This window comes from Aphis gossypii, chromosome 2, assembly GCF_020184175.1.
Source record: "Aphis gossypii isolate Hap1 chromosome 2, ASM2018417v2, whole genome shotgun sequence".
NCBI classification, from domain to species: domain Eukaryota; kingdom Metazoa; phylum Arthropoda; class Insecta; order Hemiptera; family Aphididae; genus Aphis; species Aphis gossypii.
In genome coordinates, this window is record NC_065531.1 from 16965057 (window position 1) to 16982839 (window position 17783).

At 28.9% G+C, this 17783-nt stretch overlaps 2 protein-coding genes and 1 pseudogene across 9 annotated transcripts; 2 read left to right on the plus strand and 1 right to left on the minus strand.

The window, feature by feature from the left end:
• Positions 1 to 17783, plus strand: part of LOC114127434 (uncharacterized) — a 291174-nt pseudogene that overhangs the window by 30022 nt on the left and 243369 nt on the right.
• Positions 2019 to 13111, plus strand: LOC114127442 (microtubule-associated protein 2). 7 transcript variants are annotated; one of them, XM_050201686.1, is made up of 10 exons: positions 2019 to 2403; positions 3446 to 3807; positions 4519 to 6199; positions 7297 to 7331; positions 7542 to 7665; positions 7768 to 7973; positions 8511 to 8696; positions 10323 to 10361; positions 11373 to 11531; positions 12783 to 13111. In XM_050201686.1, the coding sequence occupies exons 2-10, from the start codon at positions 3727 to 3729 to the stop codon at positions 13014 to 13016; spliced, it is 2745 nt and encodes a 914-aa protein (XP_050057643.1). In that variant the 5' UTR covers positions 2019 to 2403; positions 3446 to 3726; the 3' UTR covers positions 13017 to 13111. The 7 variants fall into 7 exon arrangements, with proteins under 7 accessions (XP_050057643.1, XP_050057645.1, XP_027847482.2 ...); XM_050201688.1 differs by lacking the exon at positions 3446 to 3807 and having other exon boundaries at positions 2025 to 2403; XM_027991681.2 differs by lacking the exons at positions 2019 to 2403; positions 12783 to 13111 and adding an exon at positions 12391 to 12685 and having other exon boundaries at positions 2704 to 3807.
• Positions 12714 to 16915, minus strand: LOC114127444 (cyclin-dependent kinase 2-like). 2 transcript variants are annotated; one of them, XM_027991684.2, is made up of 7 exons: positions 16609 to 16915; positions 16292 to 16464; positions 15904 to 16111; positions 14921 to 15196; positions 14598 to 14804; positions 13623 to 13758; positions 12714 to 12846 (listed from the first exon to the last, which is right to left on the minus strand). In XM_027991684.2, the coding sequence occupies exons 1-6, from the start codon at positions 16612 to 16614 to the stop codon at positions 13654 to 13656; spliced, it is 975 nt and encodes a 324-aa protein (XP_027847485.1). In that variant the 5' UTR covers positions 16615 to 16915; the 3' UTR covers positions 12714 to 12846; positions 13623 to 13653. The 2 variants fall into 2 exon arrangements, with proteins under 2 accessions (XP_027847485.1, XP_027847484.1); XM_027991683.2 differs by lacking the exon at positions 12714 to 12846 and having other exon boundaries at positions 13251 to 13758.

Sequence of the window (17783 nt, forward strand, 5' to 3'; positions counted from 1 at the left end):
TTATTCTACTTAATTCATAATATATCTTTGGTAATGCGTACGTATATTTTATATATTTTTTAATTTTATGATGATAGCATCACGGGCTATCTTCTCCCTTATCCTCACGTTTATTATGATACATATTATTGTAATAAATAATAAATATGATGAAAATAACTCCATAAAATCTCACTAGGTATTAAATGTCAAGCTCGTGTCATTGTCGTGCACTTTTACTTGACACGCATTTTGAAAGTAATTTGTCTGATCGAACAACAAAAAACATGCACGGTACGCGTGTATTCTATAAATTTTAATAAATAATAATATAATTTTACCCAAAAAAGTAAAATCAAATCTAAATCTTGTATATTATCATCATTATAATTAATATGACGTCGGTAGTTAATCTAGCAACGTCGCATTACAGTTTTTATGATATATTTATGCAGACACTTGTCTTTATATCAGACTTTTTTTTTTTAATAATAATTGTGCAACCCTTTTTTATTAATACAAAATTAATAAATACATTTATTAAGTAAATTTAATGACTTTTTAAATATAATAAAATAAATTATTCTGAAAATAGTACGAGTATTAAAACACTGATAATAAAACAATAAAAAAACTCTTAATACTCAAAGGTAATGGAGCAATGATAATAATACACATGGCTTTTAAATATTTTTATAAATATGCTCATACAAGTTGTACATAAATACTAAGTATGGCGTAACCAAAAAAATTTCTGTTAATTTTTTTTTAATGGATTTTATGAGAATATTTTAAACATAAAACTAATAAACTAATATTTAAAAAAAATTACATACCAAAATAATCCAATGATGATAACCAATATAATTAATAGCCAATTGGTGTTGAGTTATGGAATACACTGATTTATCTAATTATTACATTTGAAATTAGAAAATATTTCTTAAGTTTACTATATTAAAAGATAATAATTGTTATTGTTGCATGTGCGATGTGTGCACATTTTATTCAATTCAATTGCTATATTTCTTAAAGAAACTGAACAAAGTATAAATATAAGGTATATTATAATGCTATATAATAGTCTTATTTCACTGTACACAGTCGTTAAAATGTACATTGCTTACCTACATATAAAACTCAATTTATTGTTATTATAAATTCCACAGTGTCTTGTAGTAGGTATATTCTTCCAGAAGCTAATAATAATAATAATAATATGGTAACATAGGAGGGTGGATATTTACTAAACAGGAGATTACGCCGTTATTACAGGATTGCATGTCAATATTTTATTACCTAGGCAGCGCCTTTCACTTTATACTCGTATTTTTATTTATATTTTTTGGTATAAAAATATAAAGACAACCCTCGTTGTCAGTTAAACTAGAACATGTACCAACATGTTTAGTTTTAACCTACTTGCTCAAAATTGGCTTACATTATAAAATCTATGTCAAATTTTATTGCGATTGAATTACTGAGACTAAAATATGATACTATAATATAGCGTTTAATCTAACGTGCTTGTATTATATTATACATATATATTTATTTGTAGCTATATATTATATAGATTAATTTACTAGTGTCAAAACAAAACAGTCTAATTTATAGGAATACTCATTTGTATTCCTAATAGTCAATATTTTAAAATATAAAACATTTCTATAATATGTGTATAAAACGAATTTAAGATAATAATGCTGTCTCTGAAAATTGGCCAAATTTGTGACCATTAAACTACTCTTTTTATGAAAGTCATAATTTTCTTATTGATGAACCTATTTAAAATGTAGTTTATTTATTTACTTTTATTTCGTATAGATAGGTACTTTATAGGTACTTAATTTAAATATTAAAGTTTAATAACTCATTTTGTATAAAATTACAATTATAATGGTTAACAGTAATTAATTACTATACATGATTTCATGACTTGATGTTTAAGTTTTATAATATATTGATAAATCAATTTTGTACTAACGAACATCATAGCAAATAAATGAATCACTAAAATGTGTATTTAGTCATAGAAAAACGTTTTATGCATTATTATACTGCAATTATAAAATTGAATTTGCTATCTGTATATATATATATATGTGTTTTTATTGGCGGAAAATATATTATGTATCTATATACATATATATGAAATAACGAAGGGAAGAGTACCTATCTTCCACTCTATCACCCTTTAAGTTTGTCCCACCACCAACCTCGCCTAGCTATAGGGAAATTGGGAGTTGTTCGTGCCGTATATAGTATATAGTGTTTTATTAGCGCGTGTATAAGCACGCGAATTTTGATCACGCCGAAGTTTAGAGCTTTACTCGCCGAGCTCAGTGAAGCACAAGAACTTACCGAGCTTTGACACATGTTTTCGCTCATTTTTCTAGAAGTATTATTGTACTCGTACAAAAGGTATGTTATATTATATATTAATAGTAAAGCATACAAGTATAAAATATAAAGTAAGTAAATTATATAATATTATGTGTGTATACACACGTAGTATTTAGATTTTAGGTACACATTTTATATACAAATCTGTTATACTCATTATATTTTTATATATTATTTAGATAATAATTATTCTGGTAAGATAACAGTTAGAACATTCAATTATTTTAAATTTTATTCGTTTATAATCACTCCTTAGAATTTTGCTAAATTAATTACAAAATGTATTAAATCGAATTACTAAAAGTTAACTCCATAAATATTATTTTTGTATTAAATTTATAAATTTAACAGATGTATAGTAGTTCTGTGTATCAGATTACGTAGAGTAGTTATAAATTAATAGACAGTAAAAAATTAGTTAGTGAACCCATATTAATTTTTAAAAGTAGCACACTAGGTATATAATGTTAATATGTGTAACCAATCGTCGTGACTCATTATTTTTACAATTTTTGTCAAAATAAAAAAAAAAAAATTATACTCATTTTTGATATACCTGATTTTCGTGTAGTCGTTTTTGGTTATGAAATAATCTCATATAAATTATAAAATTAACAGCATTTAAAAGTTAAAGATATATACAGGTATGTTTAGTTCATTTTTGAGGTCTCCATAAATACACACTGATGTTTAGTTTATACATGTATTGCTCCGGAAATCGATGGATGACGTGCAATGTGGCTTTTGGTAAAATATAGTAGTTTTCCGTTGTCTACCCCTCTTCTCACACCGTCCTCAAAACATACCAAATAATCGATTTTGCCCCATTTTGTTCGTGCATTATAATATAAATATACATATATATATATTTATTGTTTGTGTGTGTAGGCACGATGTCAGTATATTATTATAATATGTATATAGTATATATACATTATACAAGTATATTTATGTATTTATAAGTGTCCGGCGCACGATTCAATATAGTTACGATTCGCCAGCGGTGTGTATAGTGTGTAAAACGATGTAGTTACTTAAATGTTGTGATTATAATTTTTAGGTGATTGCAAGAAACGGATGCATAAAATACCTATTTAAAAATATATGCATAACATAATATTGTTCGCTGTATAATATAGCCTATATTATCGTTTTAAACAACAAATGCATATTTAAATTATAATAATATACTCTCTTAAATATAAACACACACATATATATTATATATATATAATATATAGCGCGTAAATAATATAATTTTAATTAATACACACATGGCATCGTATAACTGCGATATACATTGTGAATACTAACGAAATTTACTAACGATAAAAAAATAAAATGGACAGCCATCGTCGGAGTAGCATTGTAGAACCCGCAGGCGGTGGTTACGTACCGGACACAAGAAGTCAATTGAACACGGTAAGAGACGAATATTTTCACTACATTGCACTGCTTGAGATATAACACAGGTATACACAATTATTATAATAAAGTATTGTAATTTGTAAACCATATAATAATATGAAACCAGGGAGAACAGCAGTAAATGCGTGTATTTTACTATATTTAATAATTATTGAGAAGATTTAATTGTATACAAAAGTTTTGACGCTGGGTTGTTTAATTTTATTCAGGTTAGCTTTATTATAAAATTTTATTATCTTTAGTTATCAAAGGAATATTATAACAATATATAATATGTATAATATATTATTATATCATATACTATTATTATAAACTATTATGTACATAAATAACAGATGATTATATTAAAAATATAATAATTATTTGTCACAAATAGGTTATTGTTTCAATAAAAGAATTACAATACTAAAAATTTAAAAATTAATAAGTTGTTAAGCCTGGCTATTTAATCTTCATTGACGTAGAATCTCTTTTAAAGAGTACGAGTATACTAATCTATAGATTTCGTATATTTTTCTACAGAGGACAAATAAATTAAGTCAAAGTAATACATTAATTAATAAAGTGGAACTCATAACAGCATTTTAAACATAAAAATATCGATATTTTTTGATTAATTAAATGTTCAATAAGAAGTTAATTGTTTGCAAAGTGCGCACGCGCATGTCTGTAATAAATATATGTTTGTATTTTTTTCATTGTCAGACAACGGTACAACCCAAGCCATTGCAGCGGGCTCCTGAATTTGGTTCGAGACCTTCGCGACCAGAATTCTATCAACAAGGCCCTTACGGCACAACAAATAGGCCACAGGGACAACAGCTACGGCCACCACCGCCGAGGATGTCAGGTGAAAATAAGGCCAGTCCTTGGAATATTATTCGACAAACTCTGCCACCGGACGTCGGGGTCCGTGGTCCGGTACAGCTACAACAACAACGTGGGCCACCGCCCCAGAATTATAACAACATTAACAACAATAATAACATGCAACAGAGACCCCCACCACAACAAGAACAGCAACAGTACAGACAACAACTGCCGATGCAAGAACGCCGTGGCCCTGCAGTGTCTCGGGTCCCCGAGGAAAGGCCGAAACCGCAATTCAGATCGGAAAATGGTAGACAGATGAGACCTGTTGAAGGTAGTGTCGATGACGACGAAGAAGTGGTAGTTAACCCTGCCATAAGCCAACAACCGGCGCCAATTCGCAGGGATTCGACGGTATTTGCAGGTGGCCGTGCAAGTGACGGAACTGTTGACCAAAACAAGCAATGGCAACCAAAGGCGGTGGTACAGGGGGCTATGCCGCCGTATGGAAAACCGCAGCCGCAGGAACAACAGTACGGTCGACAATCATTGGTAATACCCGAGAATCAGGAGCAAACACGTTTTCCAGTCCAAGCAACTGGTGGATATAATAGCAGTAGGCTCGCGGTAACACAGGAAGACGACGGTAGTAGACAACCAGCGCAGGCACAAAATGGCATGCAAAAGGTCAGAGATGTACAGCAACAACAACAGCAACAGCAGCAACAACAACAGCAACAACAGCAGCAACAACAACAGCAGCAACAACAACAACAACAGCAACAACAACAGAAACAGCAACAGCAACATTTGTTGACGAGACGGGATAGCGTGTTGGACGCAAATAAAACCAATATTGACATGATGTCGCGCAGGAACGAAGGGATGGCCGAGTATGGAAGGAGACCGGCGCCAGACTTGCAGGATGATAGTGGCAGCAGGTGGCAGCCAGAACTTGTCGGTGGCGCCCGGAGACCACCGCCTAAACAGGACTCGGTACAAGAGAACGGAAAACGGCCGGCAGCCGAGTACAAGAAAACGGAACAAGAAGACATGAGTGGCAGACGTACGATGGAATTAAAAAACACTAGACCGGAAGCTGGTGCTGCCGCCGCCGACTATGCGACGGCTGGCAGACAGGTGAATGCCGCGGCCCGGCCGGACGATAGACCGTACGACAGACAGCCTGTCAGAGATTACGAGCGCAAAGCGTCACTTGAAAAAGATCAACCGGTTCCGAGAGCGGCGGCGGTGGAACACGGCAACCGAGCGTCGGAACTCAGGAAGTTGCACTTCGAAGCCACTCATTTAAAACCGGTCAGAGAGCAACAGTACGTGGCCAACGATGACAGCAATAAAGTGGCCTCAGCGCGGAGTAGGGTGCCGCCCTTGGACGAGACGAGGGCTAGGGATTACGCGGCCGCGGCTGCGAGGCCGACCGGTGACGGCAACCCGCCAAATGAACGGTACAGGTCGACGTTCAACGCGGCGGCAGACGGTGCTGGAAGTCGAAACGACGAGGTTGTGCCGCAGATGAGTAAGAACTCCAGGCCCGATACTTTAAAAATAATCAAAGGTATTATACTTTTTCCAGCACGCTGATTACGTGCACTATAGTCACCTTACATATTGCATAATATTTTCTTATTAATTAATCTTATACGGGACAAATCCCTTTGAACAGTTAAATGAATTAATTAAATGGAAAATAATAGGTAGGTATTACAATGATAGACCAAAATGTAACGCAACAATATTACGGTTAACTTTACAAAGTGCTGAACGTAGAATATTAATTGTGAGTTGCAGTATTTTTATGCCATATCGTTGAGTGCATACGACACGTTATTATCTACATGACGTGTACTTGACACTTATAATTGCTGTAAATTTTAACGTTTAGGATATATTATACGGTGACTCCGAACGTTGAAGTAACGTTTTAACCATTATGAAGTACCATATTAAATATTTTATAATACATAATTCTAAGTACCTACCTACCTGTCCTACCTATATTTTCACCTACAATATTAATCATATAAAATATAAATGTTCACCTCATTATGAACATTGTGTGGTCTCCTACAAAAACCACTATAGGGATGTTTACCAATGTCACTTGAAAGATGCACATTCGGCACCACTGCACACAGATACTGAATCGTTGAATTATTAATAACTAAGTGTCTAAGTATAATATCATAATATTGTACTCTTCACTCCATGTTGTCGTATCATTATTACGTTATAAGTACAGAAACAGCATGTAAATAATATATAAATATATTATTTTATAATATAATAAAGTTATAATATGCGTTTATAGTTTTTAAATAAATATGCCTACCTATATTCTATTATTGATATATATTACAAAAAGTAATCATTTTTATTAAAAAAAAAATAAATATATTAGAGAAATAAGTAATAACTGCTTAAAATTATATATTTATATTATAATAGCAGAGTATAAATAAATAATTGAAATTATCTACTTATAGAATATAATGTACCTACGTATTACTATAGATATATTATATTAAAAACAATTTAAATTGTACTTTTTTATAATAATTAAATTTACAATAATGCTTTGAATATTTAATATATATATATTTAAATAAATAATCAATATTCATACATTTGGTTTTGTTTAATTGTATTTTCCAGACAATGAACCCCTCAAAGATTCATCTAATTCGAAAGTAAGTAATCTTCAACGTATTTTTTAAAATTTCTTACCCATCAATATTGTATGTACAGTCTATAGGTTAGGTTATTACCTATATATTTAATTCTTATTTTATGAGATTATTATCGTCTATAGATATACTACAGAATCATAATTATAAATTATTATTAATTTTATCTGTGATTATAAAAGTAATATGTTTATTACTGTTATCGATATACAGAATGAAAACGATGTGGGCAAGTCGCCGAGCAAAATCCCGAAAAAGGACCGGTCAGAATTAAAAACGCCCACTCGAGCTATTACGCCAAAGTCTCCCGAGAGCGTGATGTCTATTGGACAAAAGAGTAAGTAATTAAATAATGACAACGGAATTTAGAGGGATTGAATGAAAAATTACATTGATTCTTATTCGTTACTCTATAATATTTATACCACTTTGGTCATAGAGTTGCCAATGAATAAAGTACAAGTGGGATCTGCACCATCTCCAAATCTCAAAGTAGTCCGGTCGAAAGTCGGATCACTGCAAAACACTAGTCATAAACCTGGAGGCGGGCAAGTAAAAATCGAAAACAGAAAACTCGAATGGAAAGCCGGTACGAGAGTCGAGGCCAAAAACGACGCATATGTTCCTGGTGGCGGAGACAAAAAAGTAATAATATGTACCTATACTGTAAAAATATAATGAGCATGAGCATATTATTTGTATAGTAAAGTACGAAATACGTCTGAACTCCAATCTACATTAGCCTAATTTTATAATTTAATAAAGTTAATATTACCTTTCTATAATTAGTTATTATGAATGTCATTGTACTGCTATGCCTTGTAAATATCATTTTAAGTTCAATATATAAGTATAAATTAAGTTTCTTATAATTATTAAAATCGCTTAGAAAGGTTTAACTAACATGCAATTACTTTTTATTTTTCTGACTATTAGTACAGACCATAAGTTTACAAAATATTTTGGAAACAAAATTGTTGCTCGAGTATTAGATTTTATTAGATCTGGTTAATTTACAAAAAAATCAAAATTACTGAAATATTTTATTAAGTACTATTTTGATCAGTATATTATTATATTATATTATTTTATGCTATTATTATTACGTTATTTTTGTTATTGTTTATTTTATTTAAATTGGTAGATCTTTTGAACTTAAATCTATGATGTTTATTTTTGCAGATTCAAAGTGTTAAGTTGCAGTGGAACGCCAAACCTAAAGTAGGTTCACTGGACAACAAAACACACAAGCCTGGCGGTGGTGACAAAAAAATTGAAACCGTTAAGCTCGACTTCAAAGACAAGGCAAAACCAAAAATTGGATCTAAAGACAACATTAAACACACTCCTGGCGGAGGAGCTATCAAGGTAATATTATAATTTATAACCCATGGTGGTATAAAAATAAAATTTATTTTTTTTTAATCAGATCAATTATTTATGATTGCTTGAGTATAATATCATCTAATTATTATACATTACATATTATGTGATACATTTGTACTGTCACCTGAGTTATAACTTATAACTGCATAACATAAATTAAATTATTCTAATATACCTACCATGATATTATATTGATATATAACCATGATAATATGGAGTTTAATCTTATTTTATATTTAATTTTCTGTGTTCAAAACTTCTTAATTTTTAATCAATTATTTCAATCAAAAATAAATAAAAATATTATATTTTATGGTTTCTATTGTTTCTAATATTTTAAACTAAGAGAATCAAAAATTTCATAATAAAAAAATTTTAATTCATCATTTTTAATTCCATCAATTTTTCTATATTTGTAGTATTTTTAAAATTTAAATACAATTATTTAACTGTATTTGATTCATATTTTTAATCAAAAATTAAATTATATTTTGGAAAATAAAATAGTTTTTAAAATGGGATATAACTTTAACCCTGTGTTTTTCATTTAACAAAATTTAAGACACGGTAAAGAACATTTAATTTGTCATGATTCAGAGTTGTACAGAATCAGCTATACTATGATTATAGTAGCGTTTACGAATATTTTTTATCAGTTATAGTACTAAATTTGTTGATTTATAATTGTTTAATCATTTTAGTCACTATGCTCATTAGGAATTAATATTAATTATTATATAGGTATTAGTGGTATTACATTGTAGACAATGGTGGAAAATAAATTTACTCAATTAACGCTCTCCCCCCCCCCCATACCAAAAAAAAAAACATGGAACATTATTATTTTACTAATAATATTGTTACAATATTTCATTATTAAAAAAATATTTTTTACAAGTTGGATTCTATTTTGGTAAATGTTATCTTTGGCTAGACGCCCTGACCTGTTTCATCTCATTGATGTTTCATTTATTTTTATTTTTATTAAGCATTTTATAAAAATATAAAAAAGCAAATTTTTGTATATAGGTAAGAAAAATATTATGTTTAGTATAAAAGTAGGTATCTATAATATTATAAATGAAGGATTTATTAAAAAAAATTTAGACCTTCCCTAATTCAATTTGATTAAATTAGCTCCTACGATAACTACACATACTACATACCTACCTACATGGCTGGTACCTGTACTATGCAGGATTTTTATTAAATAGGTATATGATAATACTTTATACATAACTCTATCAACAGAGGACTCTATAAATAAATATATGCATATAAAAAATTATATTACATAGGTATTGTAAATACACTAGTGGTCACAATCAATGGTGTTTTCGATGTAATGAATTTTATTTTATTTTATGATATTTAACGATATCGGTAAAATAATATTAGGTATTTCGATATAGTTAAGTTCAAAGCGTTTATGTATAAATGTGCAACAACTTACTTTTTGTAAACGTTTATCTAAACTTTGTCTTTTATATTATTTAAATTTTACTTTGAACAAGATTCCAATAATAGTCATAATGACCTTGACATATTGTAAAGCATACATACGGCTGTCATATTTTTTTTATGGAAAACCATATTTTAATTTTTTAGAGTCAATCCATAGAATTATTAGAAAAGGAATCGCACGACGTGAGTAAATAAATAATTAGGTCACAAAACACCTATGTATCTATATATTTATACATGTGTGTGTGTGTGCGCGTGTGTGTACAATGTATACATATATACGAGAAACCTATACTCGTAATATAATAATATATATTCACCAAGTCACAACGCTTAGTGCATACATATATTTCGGTACGTAAAATATTATACTTATAAAATATGCAAAACTATTTGTACAATAGAGTGTGCGTGTTCATATCTTATACACACTGCAATACTATAGGTATTATTATACTTATATACATATATTATGCAGTACTTACACTGTTTCCACTTTATGTCATATATTACACACTGATTGTTCTGTGTTCATTTTGGTATTTGCAAATATTTATACATATATTACATACTTATATGGCTATATTGTTTAAGTGTGTTATTTATCGTATATATACATATAAAAAACAGCAAATGAATAATATTATATTAAATGATACGACCGGAAAAATTCAGAAAACGTTAGACTGATGCAATGATGCTACAGATCTGATTTGTTGTATTACACGCTTAAACGAATATCTAATCATAAATTAGCCTACCTTAACGACCGTTTAGTTTTATATCATAGGTATATCAAAAAATTCACCTGCTTATTATTGTCCAAGAAAAAGTTTATTCTCAATCAAAAGTTAATCCTCAGAAACCACTTAAATGGTGTAAAAACCTAAACAAATGTTTAAAAATCTAATCCTTAAATAGGTACAGAATTTGTTTTCATTATTAAATAAAAATAATGATAATAAGCATGCTTAATGAATTACCTACCTATGTACTAAAAAATCTTCAACGGTAGTTCATACATACATACAAATAAAATAAAACCAAAATATTTGCATCAATGGATTGCTTCGCTATAAAAAAAATATCAACGCTGTTCCTGTTTTACGTGCACATATAAATTGCATATACAACACTATATACTTATTATAATTCAATATATTATTAAATTTGTATAATATAAATCATTTTTAGATTGAAGATCAAAAATTGGATATAAAAGCTCAGAGCAAAGTTGGATCGTTGGATAACGTGAAACATAGACCGGGCGGAGGAGAGGTGAAAATATTTGACGACAAGAGTTACATAAAACAAACGACCGCAGGACAAATTGGAACGCCCACAAAAACGCAGGTAAAATATGATATTAATATTATTATCTAGGTATTTTATTAACGTTGATATGTAGGTAATGATGTAATGTATAAGTATTAAGTATGTAGTAGATGAGACACCTAAGAAATATGGTTATTGTTTTAATTCAAAATAAAATTGAAAACTACCTAGGCTAGCAGCCAATGTTAATGTTTTCGAAAAAAATTATTTTTTGTACTATCACTCATCAGTCATCACACTATATTTAGATATATATAAATTTTTTTAAAGGATTTGTATAAGTACAAAAAAGTTGTCTTTTTAATCATTCACAGTTATAGTTAGGTAATTTAGATGAGCAGAAAAAATGCAACGATATTTGGCATAGATAATAAAAATTGCAACTACATCTTCAAGTTTCAACACCTATCTGATTATTTAACAAATAAAAATGTAAAATGATTAGAAAACAAAGAATAAATAAGATTTTATTTTTAAATATATGGTACTAACCTATTCAAATATACAAAAACTTAAAAACTATAAGTCTATATAAAACAATAATCCCTATTCTGGAAGTGGCTTATTGACTAGTTAAATTACTGACTTATAAATAGTTTTGTGATATCAGTTTGCATTACTTACCTTTAATTTAGTTAGACCAAACTAATAACAATAATAACATATAAATATTAAAATGAAACTTGTAATGTTTAATCATAAACAAGTTTATATAAATAAAATTTCTTGCCACTAAATGTCTAAACATTACCTTTATTGGTTGTTAAATGTTATAACCACTACATTTTTGCTTACACCTCGTTATGACGGCTTTATTAGACAATAGACACTAAACGTAGGTAACCAACAAAACACAATATTTATATAAATCGCACAGCTTTAATGATTATTTACAGAGCTCAAGATCATCGCAAGCCGGCAATGTAGCTGAACAAGAAATTTAGACTACCATCATCACCACTTCTTAAGTGTTATTTTGTTATTATATATTTCATACTCAAAGTACACATTATATAATGATAATATCATAGTATTAATGCTTTTGATAAGGCTCTATTAAGGCCAGAGCACATATTATTATGTATTGATAATAACTAAATAATATGTTTGCACAATCATAAAACATTTGCTGGTACATGTACGTATTAATAATAATCAAATGTAAAAAAGCATTTTGTACTAATTTTTATCAATTTTAAAATACAACTTTATTATCTCTTTTTTGACACTACAACAATATTGTTGTTATTACGTTTCATTGTTGCATAGCTCCGGAGGAGTTCTAGTTTGAAAAGTCCAATAAGTATGAAGTTATATAGTCCCGACGAACGACCTAAAAGTCATGTGAAAATTGTCGTTACACCAACAAGTGAGGAAGATTTATACAATAACATAGCTACAGACAACAGCAAAGGAGGATCTAGGAGATCAGCTTATATTCGATCACCTTCACTACATAATCACATAGTTATACCAGAAGAGGCAGTTAAAACAAAAAAATGATAAAATTTATGCACATTATGTGTTTTTTCAACAATTGTGCAGAACGTTTTCAAAAAAACATTCCATGTGTGGTATGAGGTTACTACATGTACAATTTCTGATATTAGTAGCATAATTGAGAAGTTGGAATTTAATGTTTTAGATATATGGTACAACATCCACATTTGTGTGATGATAATAATTATAATAATAATAATATTAATAATAATAAATAAATAAATGGCCTAATTCAAATACTGATACAAAATCAAATTATAATACAGTAAGTACAAGAGTGATTATGGGATACAATTGCATATTTAACTAAACAAAAATTAATAAGAAAAAAAAAATCAAAACAAAATTTAGTATATAATAAAGTAAAATTTTCAACAAAAAGGGAAAATAAATTGAATACATTAATCTTGTTACAGGTTTGAACTCGCGTCGATTATTTTTTATATTGTTTTTGGCCCAAAGCAAGTCATAATATTAACTTAAATTTTAACTTTTGGTCATTGGTAGTATTTCACTAACTATTTACACTTTAAAATTTAAAATTTAATTTTGGTATAACTAGAATGTTTACAACACTCCAAAAAAAAACCAGAGATATTCATAACTCACTTAAAAAATAGTTAAAAATTATCCATATTATTTAAGGTGTTTCCGGTAGAGATTCTGTTCTAAAACTATGAAAATACTCCATTTCTAATATTTTTTCAGCGGACATTCTGTTTGCCGGATTGTAGGTACACATTGCCTGTTGTTAAAGAAAATATATTAATTTTAATATTAAAATTATGGTTATTTACATTTCCTTATATCCTAAGAATAAGCATAAATTATTGATTTAATTTTCATATTATTGAAAAATGTGGTATTTTATATTATGGGATTAAAAAATATACATATAATATAAGATTATTCATAAATAATTATGATATTAGAACATAACATTATTTTCATAAACTCATATCTAATAAATGGGAATTTATAATTTGAGATTTTAAGATTATTTTCAACTATAAAACATTCAGTACGTTACACAAAACATGTAACAGAGAATAAATCTTAGAATCTTAATTAAATACTTTCTTAGTTTCACTTATATCTATTCTATTAATTGTAAGAAATAATAGTTTCTATGTAATATAAAAATTTGATGTATTAAGCAACTTTGTTACTATTATTTCCTTAAATAATTTCAATTTTATTGGATACCACTATTATATTTAAAAATAAATAAATGAATGATAGAAATATAATCTTTTATAAATGAAACAAATAATATTCTTTTAAATGAATATTTTATACCTATAAGTAATCAAATTTTATGTTCTAAGAACTATTAATCAAAAGTGATATACCTACATTAATAAAAAAATATTTGTATTAAAATTTAAACCACTATTATACCTTGAAGTATAAAAATAAAATTAATAATAATAATATGTTTATAACATTCATTTTATTGTCAACTATCAAATAATAGCACATATTTTTTTATTTTTTTTTTTATGTGACTAGTTATTATTTTTTGATTTTAATTCATATATTGTTAGTGTTTTTATTATTTTGTTAATAAACACTTTTACTCACATAAAAAACATTTTGTTGATTTTTATCAGAGAGTTCAGGTAAGAATTCATCAATAAGACGTGCTTCCCATAATGGAAATAATGGTTTAAAATCTGGTAATTTATGTACTCCAGGCCATGTGACATCTGTTGGAGTTCCAAGAGTCCGAAAGATTCTAAATAACTGGTCAATTTCTGAATCACCCGGAAACAATGGCCTTAAAGTCATCTATTCAAATAAAACAATACTATAAAAATATAAAGTTGGAATAATCGTGTTTATTACTGTTTAAAACATTTTTGGAATTCTACAGTAAAAAAGATACATGCATTTTAAAAACTCACCATTTCTGTAAATATACACCCAAGGCTCCAAAGATCTACGGCCATGGTATATACCTTGGCACCTAACAATATTTCAGGAGCTCTATACCATAAAGTTATAACTTCATGTGTATAGTTACGCAGGGGAAAAGAAAAGGCTCTAGCCAATCCAAAATCTGCCAATTTGATTATACCACCAGCAGAATTTACCAGAAGGTTTTGTGGCTTCAGATCTCGATGAACAATGCGATGGATATGACAATATGCTAATGCATTTAGTATTTGATATAGGTAACTCTAAAATTGTATAAAAGTACTATTAGAAATATTTAAAATAAAACAAAATGAATGAAATTGTATCATAAATACTGCATAAAAATTATGTATCAAGAATGTAGAATTAAGTAAGTGAGTATACTAAGAGTACATTTAAAATATGATAAAATTTACAAATAAATAAATACAATTTTCATGGCAATTAATGTGGGTACTTAAGAGTCAGGAGTGATAAGTATTATGAAAATGTACAACCAGAAACCTCAAGGTTGAAAATTGAATAATTTTTTCTACTATGAATTGTATTCAAACACAAAATTAAAATATAAATATTATTGTAAAAAAAAATATACTCAATGATTTATTATCTCATTTTATAATGTTATTGTCATGTATTGTATGCAAATATTATATATAATACACTAACCATTAATTATTACTCAAGAATATCAGACATACAATAGCTACTTACCTATGACATTTTTCAATAAATTTAAAATTATAAAAATTAAGAATTTAAGTTTTTAAACAAAAGTACAAAAAAATAATTTTGATTTAATTTAGCTAAAACTAAGTCCAAGTAGAAAATATTTATTTTGTTAATATCCAATTATAAATTGGACAAGTACTATCAATAAAATCATTATTAAATAAGGTTAATGATTTTATAGTACCTATAGTAATATAATATATATATATACATTTTTTCCTTTATATCTAAATCTCACCTTTATTTGAGGTTCAGGTAATCCAAATCCAAATTCTTTTCTACGTAATTCTAATACTTTTTTTAAATCATAGTCCATAAATTCAAATACTAAAAACAATTTTTTGTCAGACATAATGACATCATGGAGTTTAACAACATTGGCGTGATTTATTTCCTTCAACAATGAAATTTCCCTCATGGCTGTAGAAGGTACACCTTCTGCACTTCTGTACAATTTATTAAAATCATTAACAACATACATACATACATAGTCTTAAAAACAGTCGAATTGGACAAAATTATCTTGTAACTGGTGGGAGATGTTCCAAATTGCTAAGTGGTGACTTGAATTTCTGGTAAAAAAAAACAACCAAGTCTAACTGTGAAATGGTTGAACAAAAACTTACGATTCCATTCTGACTTTTTTCAAAGCAACAAACTTGCCAGTTTGCTTGTCTAACGCTTTATACACAACCCCATATGTTCCTTCGCCAATCTGCTCCAGCTTGTCATAGTTGACGTTGATGCTGACATTTTTTGTAGGACCTTCCTTCACAAACTGTCTACTCTTCAAAGCGCTCTACAAAAATATTCACAAGTTGTGACACGCGCGAGCGTGCTCACGCAAATAAGCACACATATATGTAGGTAATATAGATAAAAATATTAATAACATCATGTAAGAATAATAAATTATTACAATCGTACACGTCACACTACATACCTGCATGTCTCGTCGGCCGCCGTGAGATGGTCAGTATATGGGATAGGCGCTGAAAGTACTGAAAATAGTGTATTTGTAGCACAATCGATGACGTCGTTCAAAATCGGTCGGTTGAAAGAAAAGTCGTTCGTCAAACGTCTTGCGTTCTGTGTATGTCACGGAACGAAAAGAAAAAAATACACAATTTCGAAAACGACAACGATAGAAAAGAATTTGCGTTAGGTCAAATAAATAGTGGAGATGGTGATGTATATTTAACAAGTAACAACGTAAGAGTCATAAGAAGAAAAAAAATAGTTAATGTAAACATTGTAAACAAATGCTCGATGATAAAGTCAGATTTTCCCGCGGTTTTCGCACATGCATCGAGACGGATAGCTCAGTGCTACCAGATGGTCCGGATCAAAATACCAGCCGAAATATTTCGCCGTACGCGAGGTTCGTATACAAATTGTAACTCGGGTACTTTAAAAATAAGGCCATAATTGTTTTTATTTTAAATACATAGGAGCGTTTATTAAATATTTATCATTTATACACGAATACAATAATTTAATTTGATCTAAGTTGGAAGTATAAGGTAAAAATCACTGTGATAAATGCCACAAATTAAGACTCTGTATAGAGGTAAGCATATTTGTTAGGTATTATATTAAATCATTACGTTATAAAATTAGGTATCAAAAAATCTAACTCATAAACTTTGTAATTATTTACGCCGATTAGACTAGTTGCGTCTGATTGGAGTTAAACGCGACGAGTGACGACAGCGTGAAAACCGCTCATAAAAGATGATAACCGTTTCTTGAATAAAAATTTCTTTGATTTGTATATCGTTGTGTAGTAAAATATGTCCGTTACAAACCAAGGATTTTTTGCGAGGATGCACAGACAAATATACTGGAAAGCTTGGAATTTCTGGGTATTGACTTTCTTTGTTGGGACCTAAAGAGTGATGCAATAAGTCCAAATAAGACGAAAGAGACTGGACTCTTGTGTACACTATACTGGTCTATAGATATATTTATATATTGTTGAATCATATGCACATATTTATGCATTTAAATATATTTAAATAATAAAATACCATCACTTATTGCAGTGGCGGATTTAAGGAGTGGGGCCAGAGGGACCTAGACCCCCCATGGCTATATATTAATATATTTTAAAATACC

What these genes read in the sequence shown, in the direction of transcription:
- LOC114127442 (XM_050201686.1), top strand. Translation starts at nt 3,727, where the DNA reads ATGGACAGCCATCGTCGGAGTAGCATTGTAGAACCCGCAGGCGGTGGT. An exon ending in CAAGAAGTCAATTGAACACG is followed by an intron (nt 3,808 to 4,518) that starts GTAAGAGACGAA and finishes TTTCATTGTCAG; the next exon opens with ACAACGGTACAACCCAAGCC. An exon ending in CTGGTGGCGGAGACAAAAAA is followed by an intron (nt 7,974 to 8,510) that starts GTAATAATATGT and finishes TTATTTTTGCAG; the next exon opens with ATTCAAAGTGTTAAGTTGCA.
- LOC114127444 (XM_027991684.2), bottom strand. An exon ending in AAAAAAGTCAGAATGGAATC is followed by an intron (nt 16,112 to 16,291) that starts GTAAGTTTTTGT and finishes TAAATTGTACAG; the next exon opens with AAGTGCAGAAGGTGTACCTT. An exon ending in ATCAACAAAATGTTTTTTAT is followed by an intron (nt 13,759 to 14,597) that starts GTGAGTAAAAGT and finishes CTTTAACAACAG; the next exon opens with GCAATGTGTACCTACAATCC.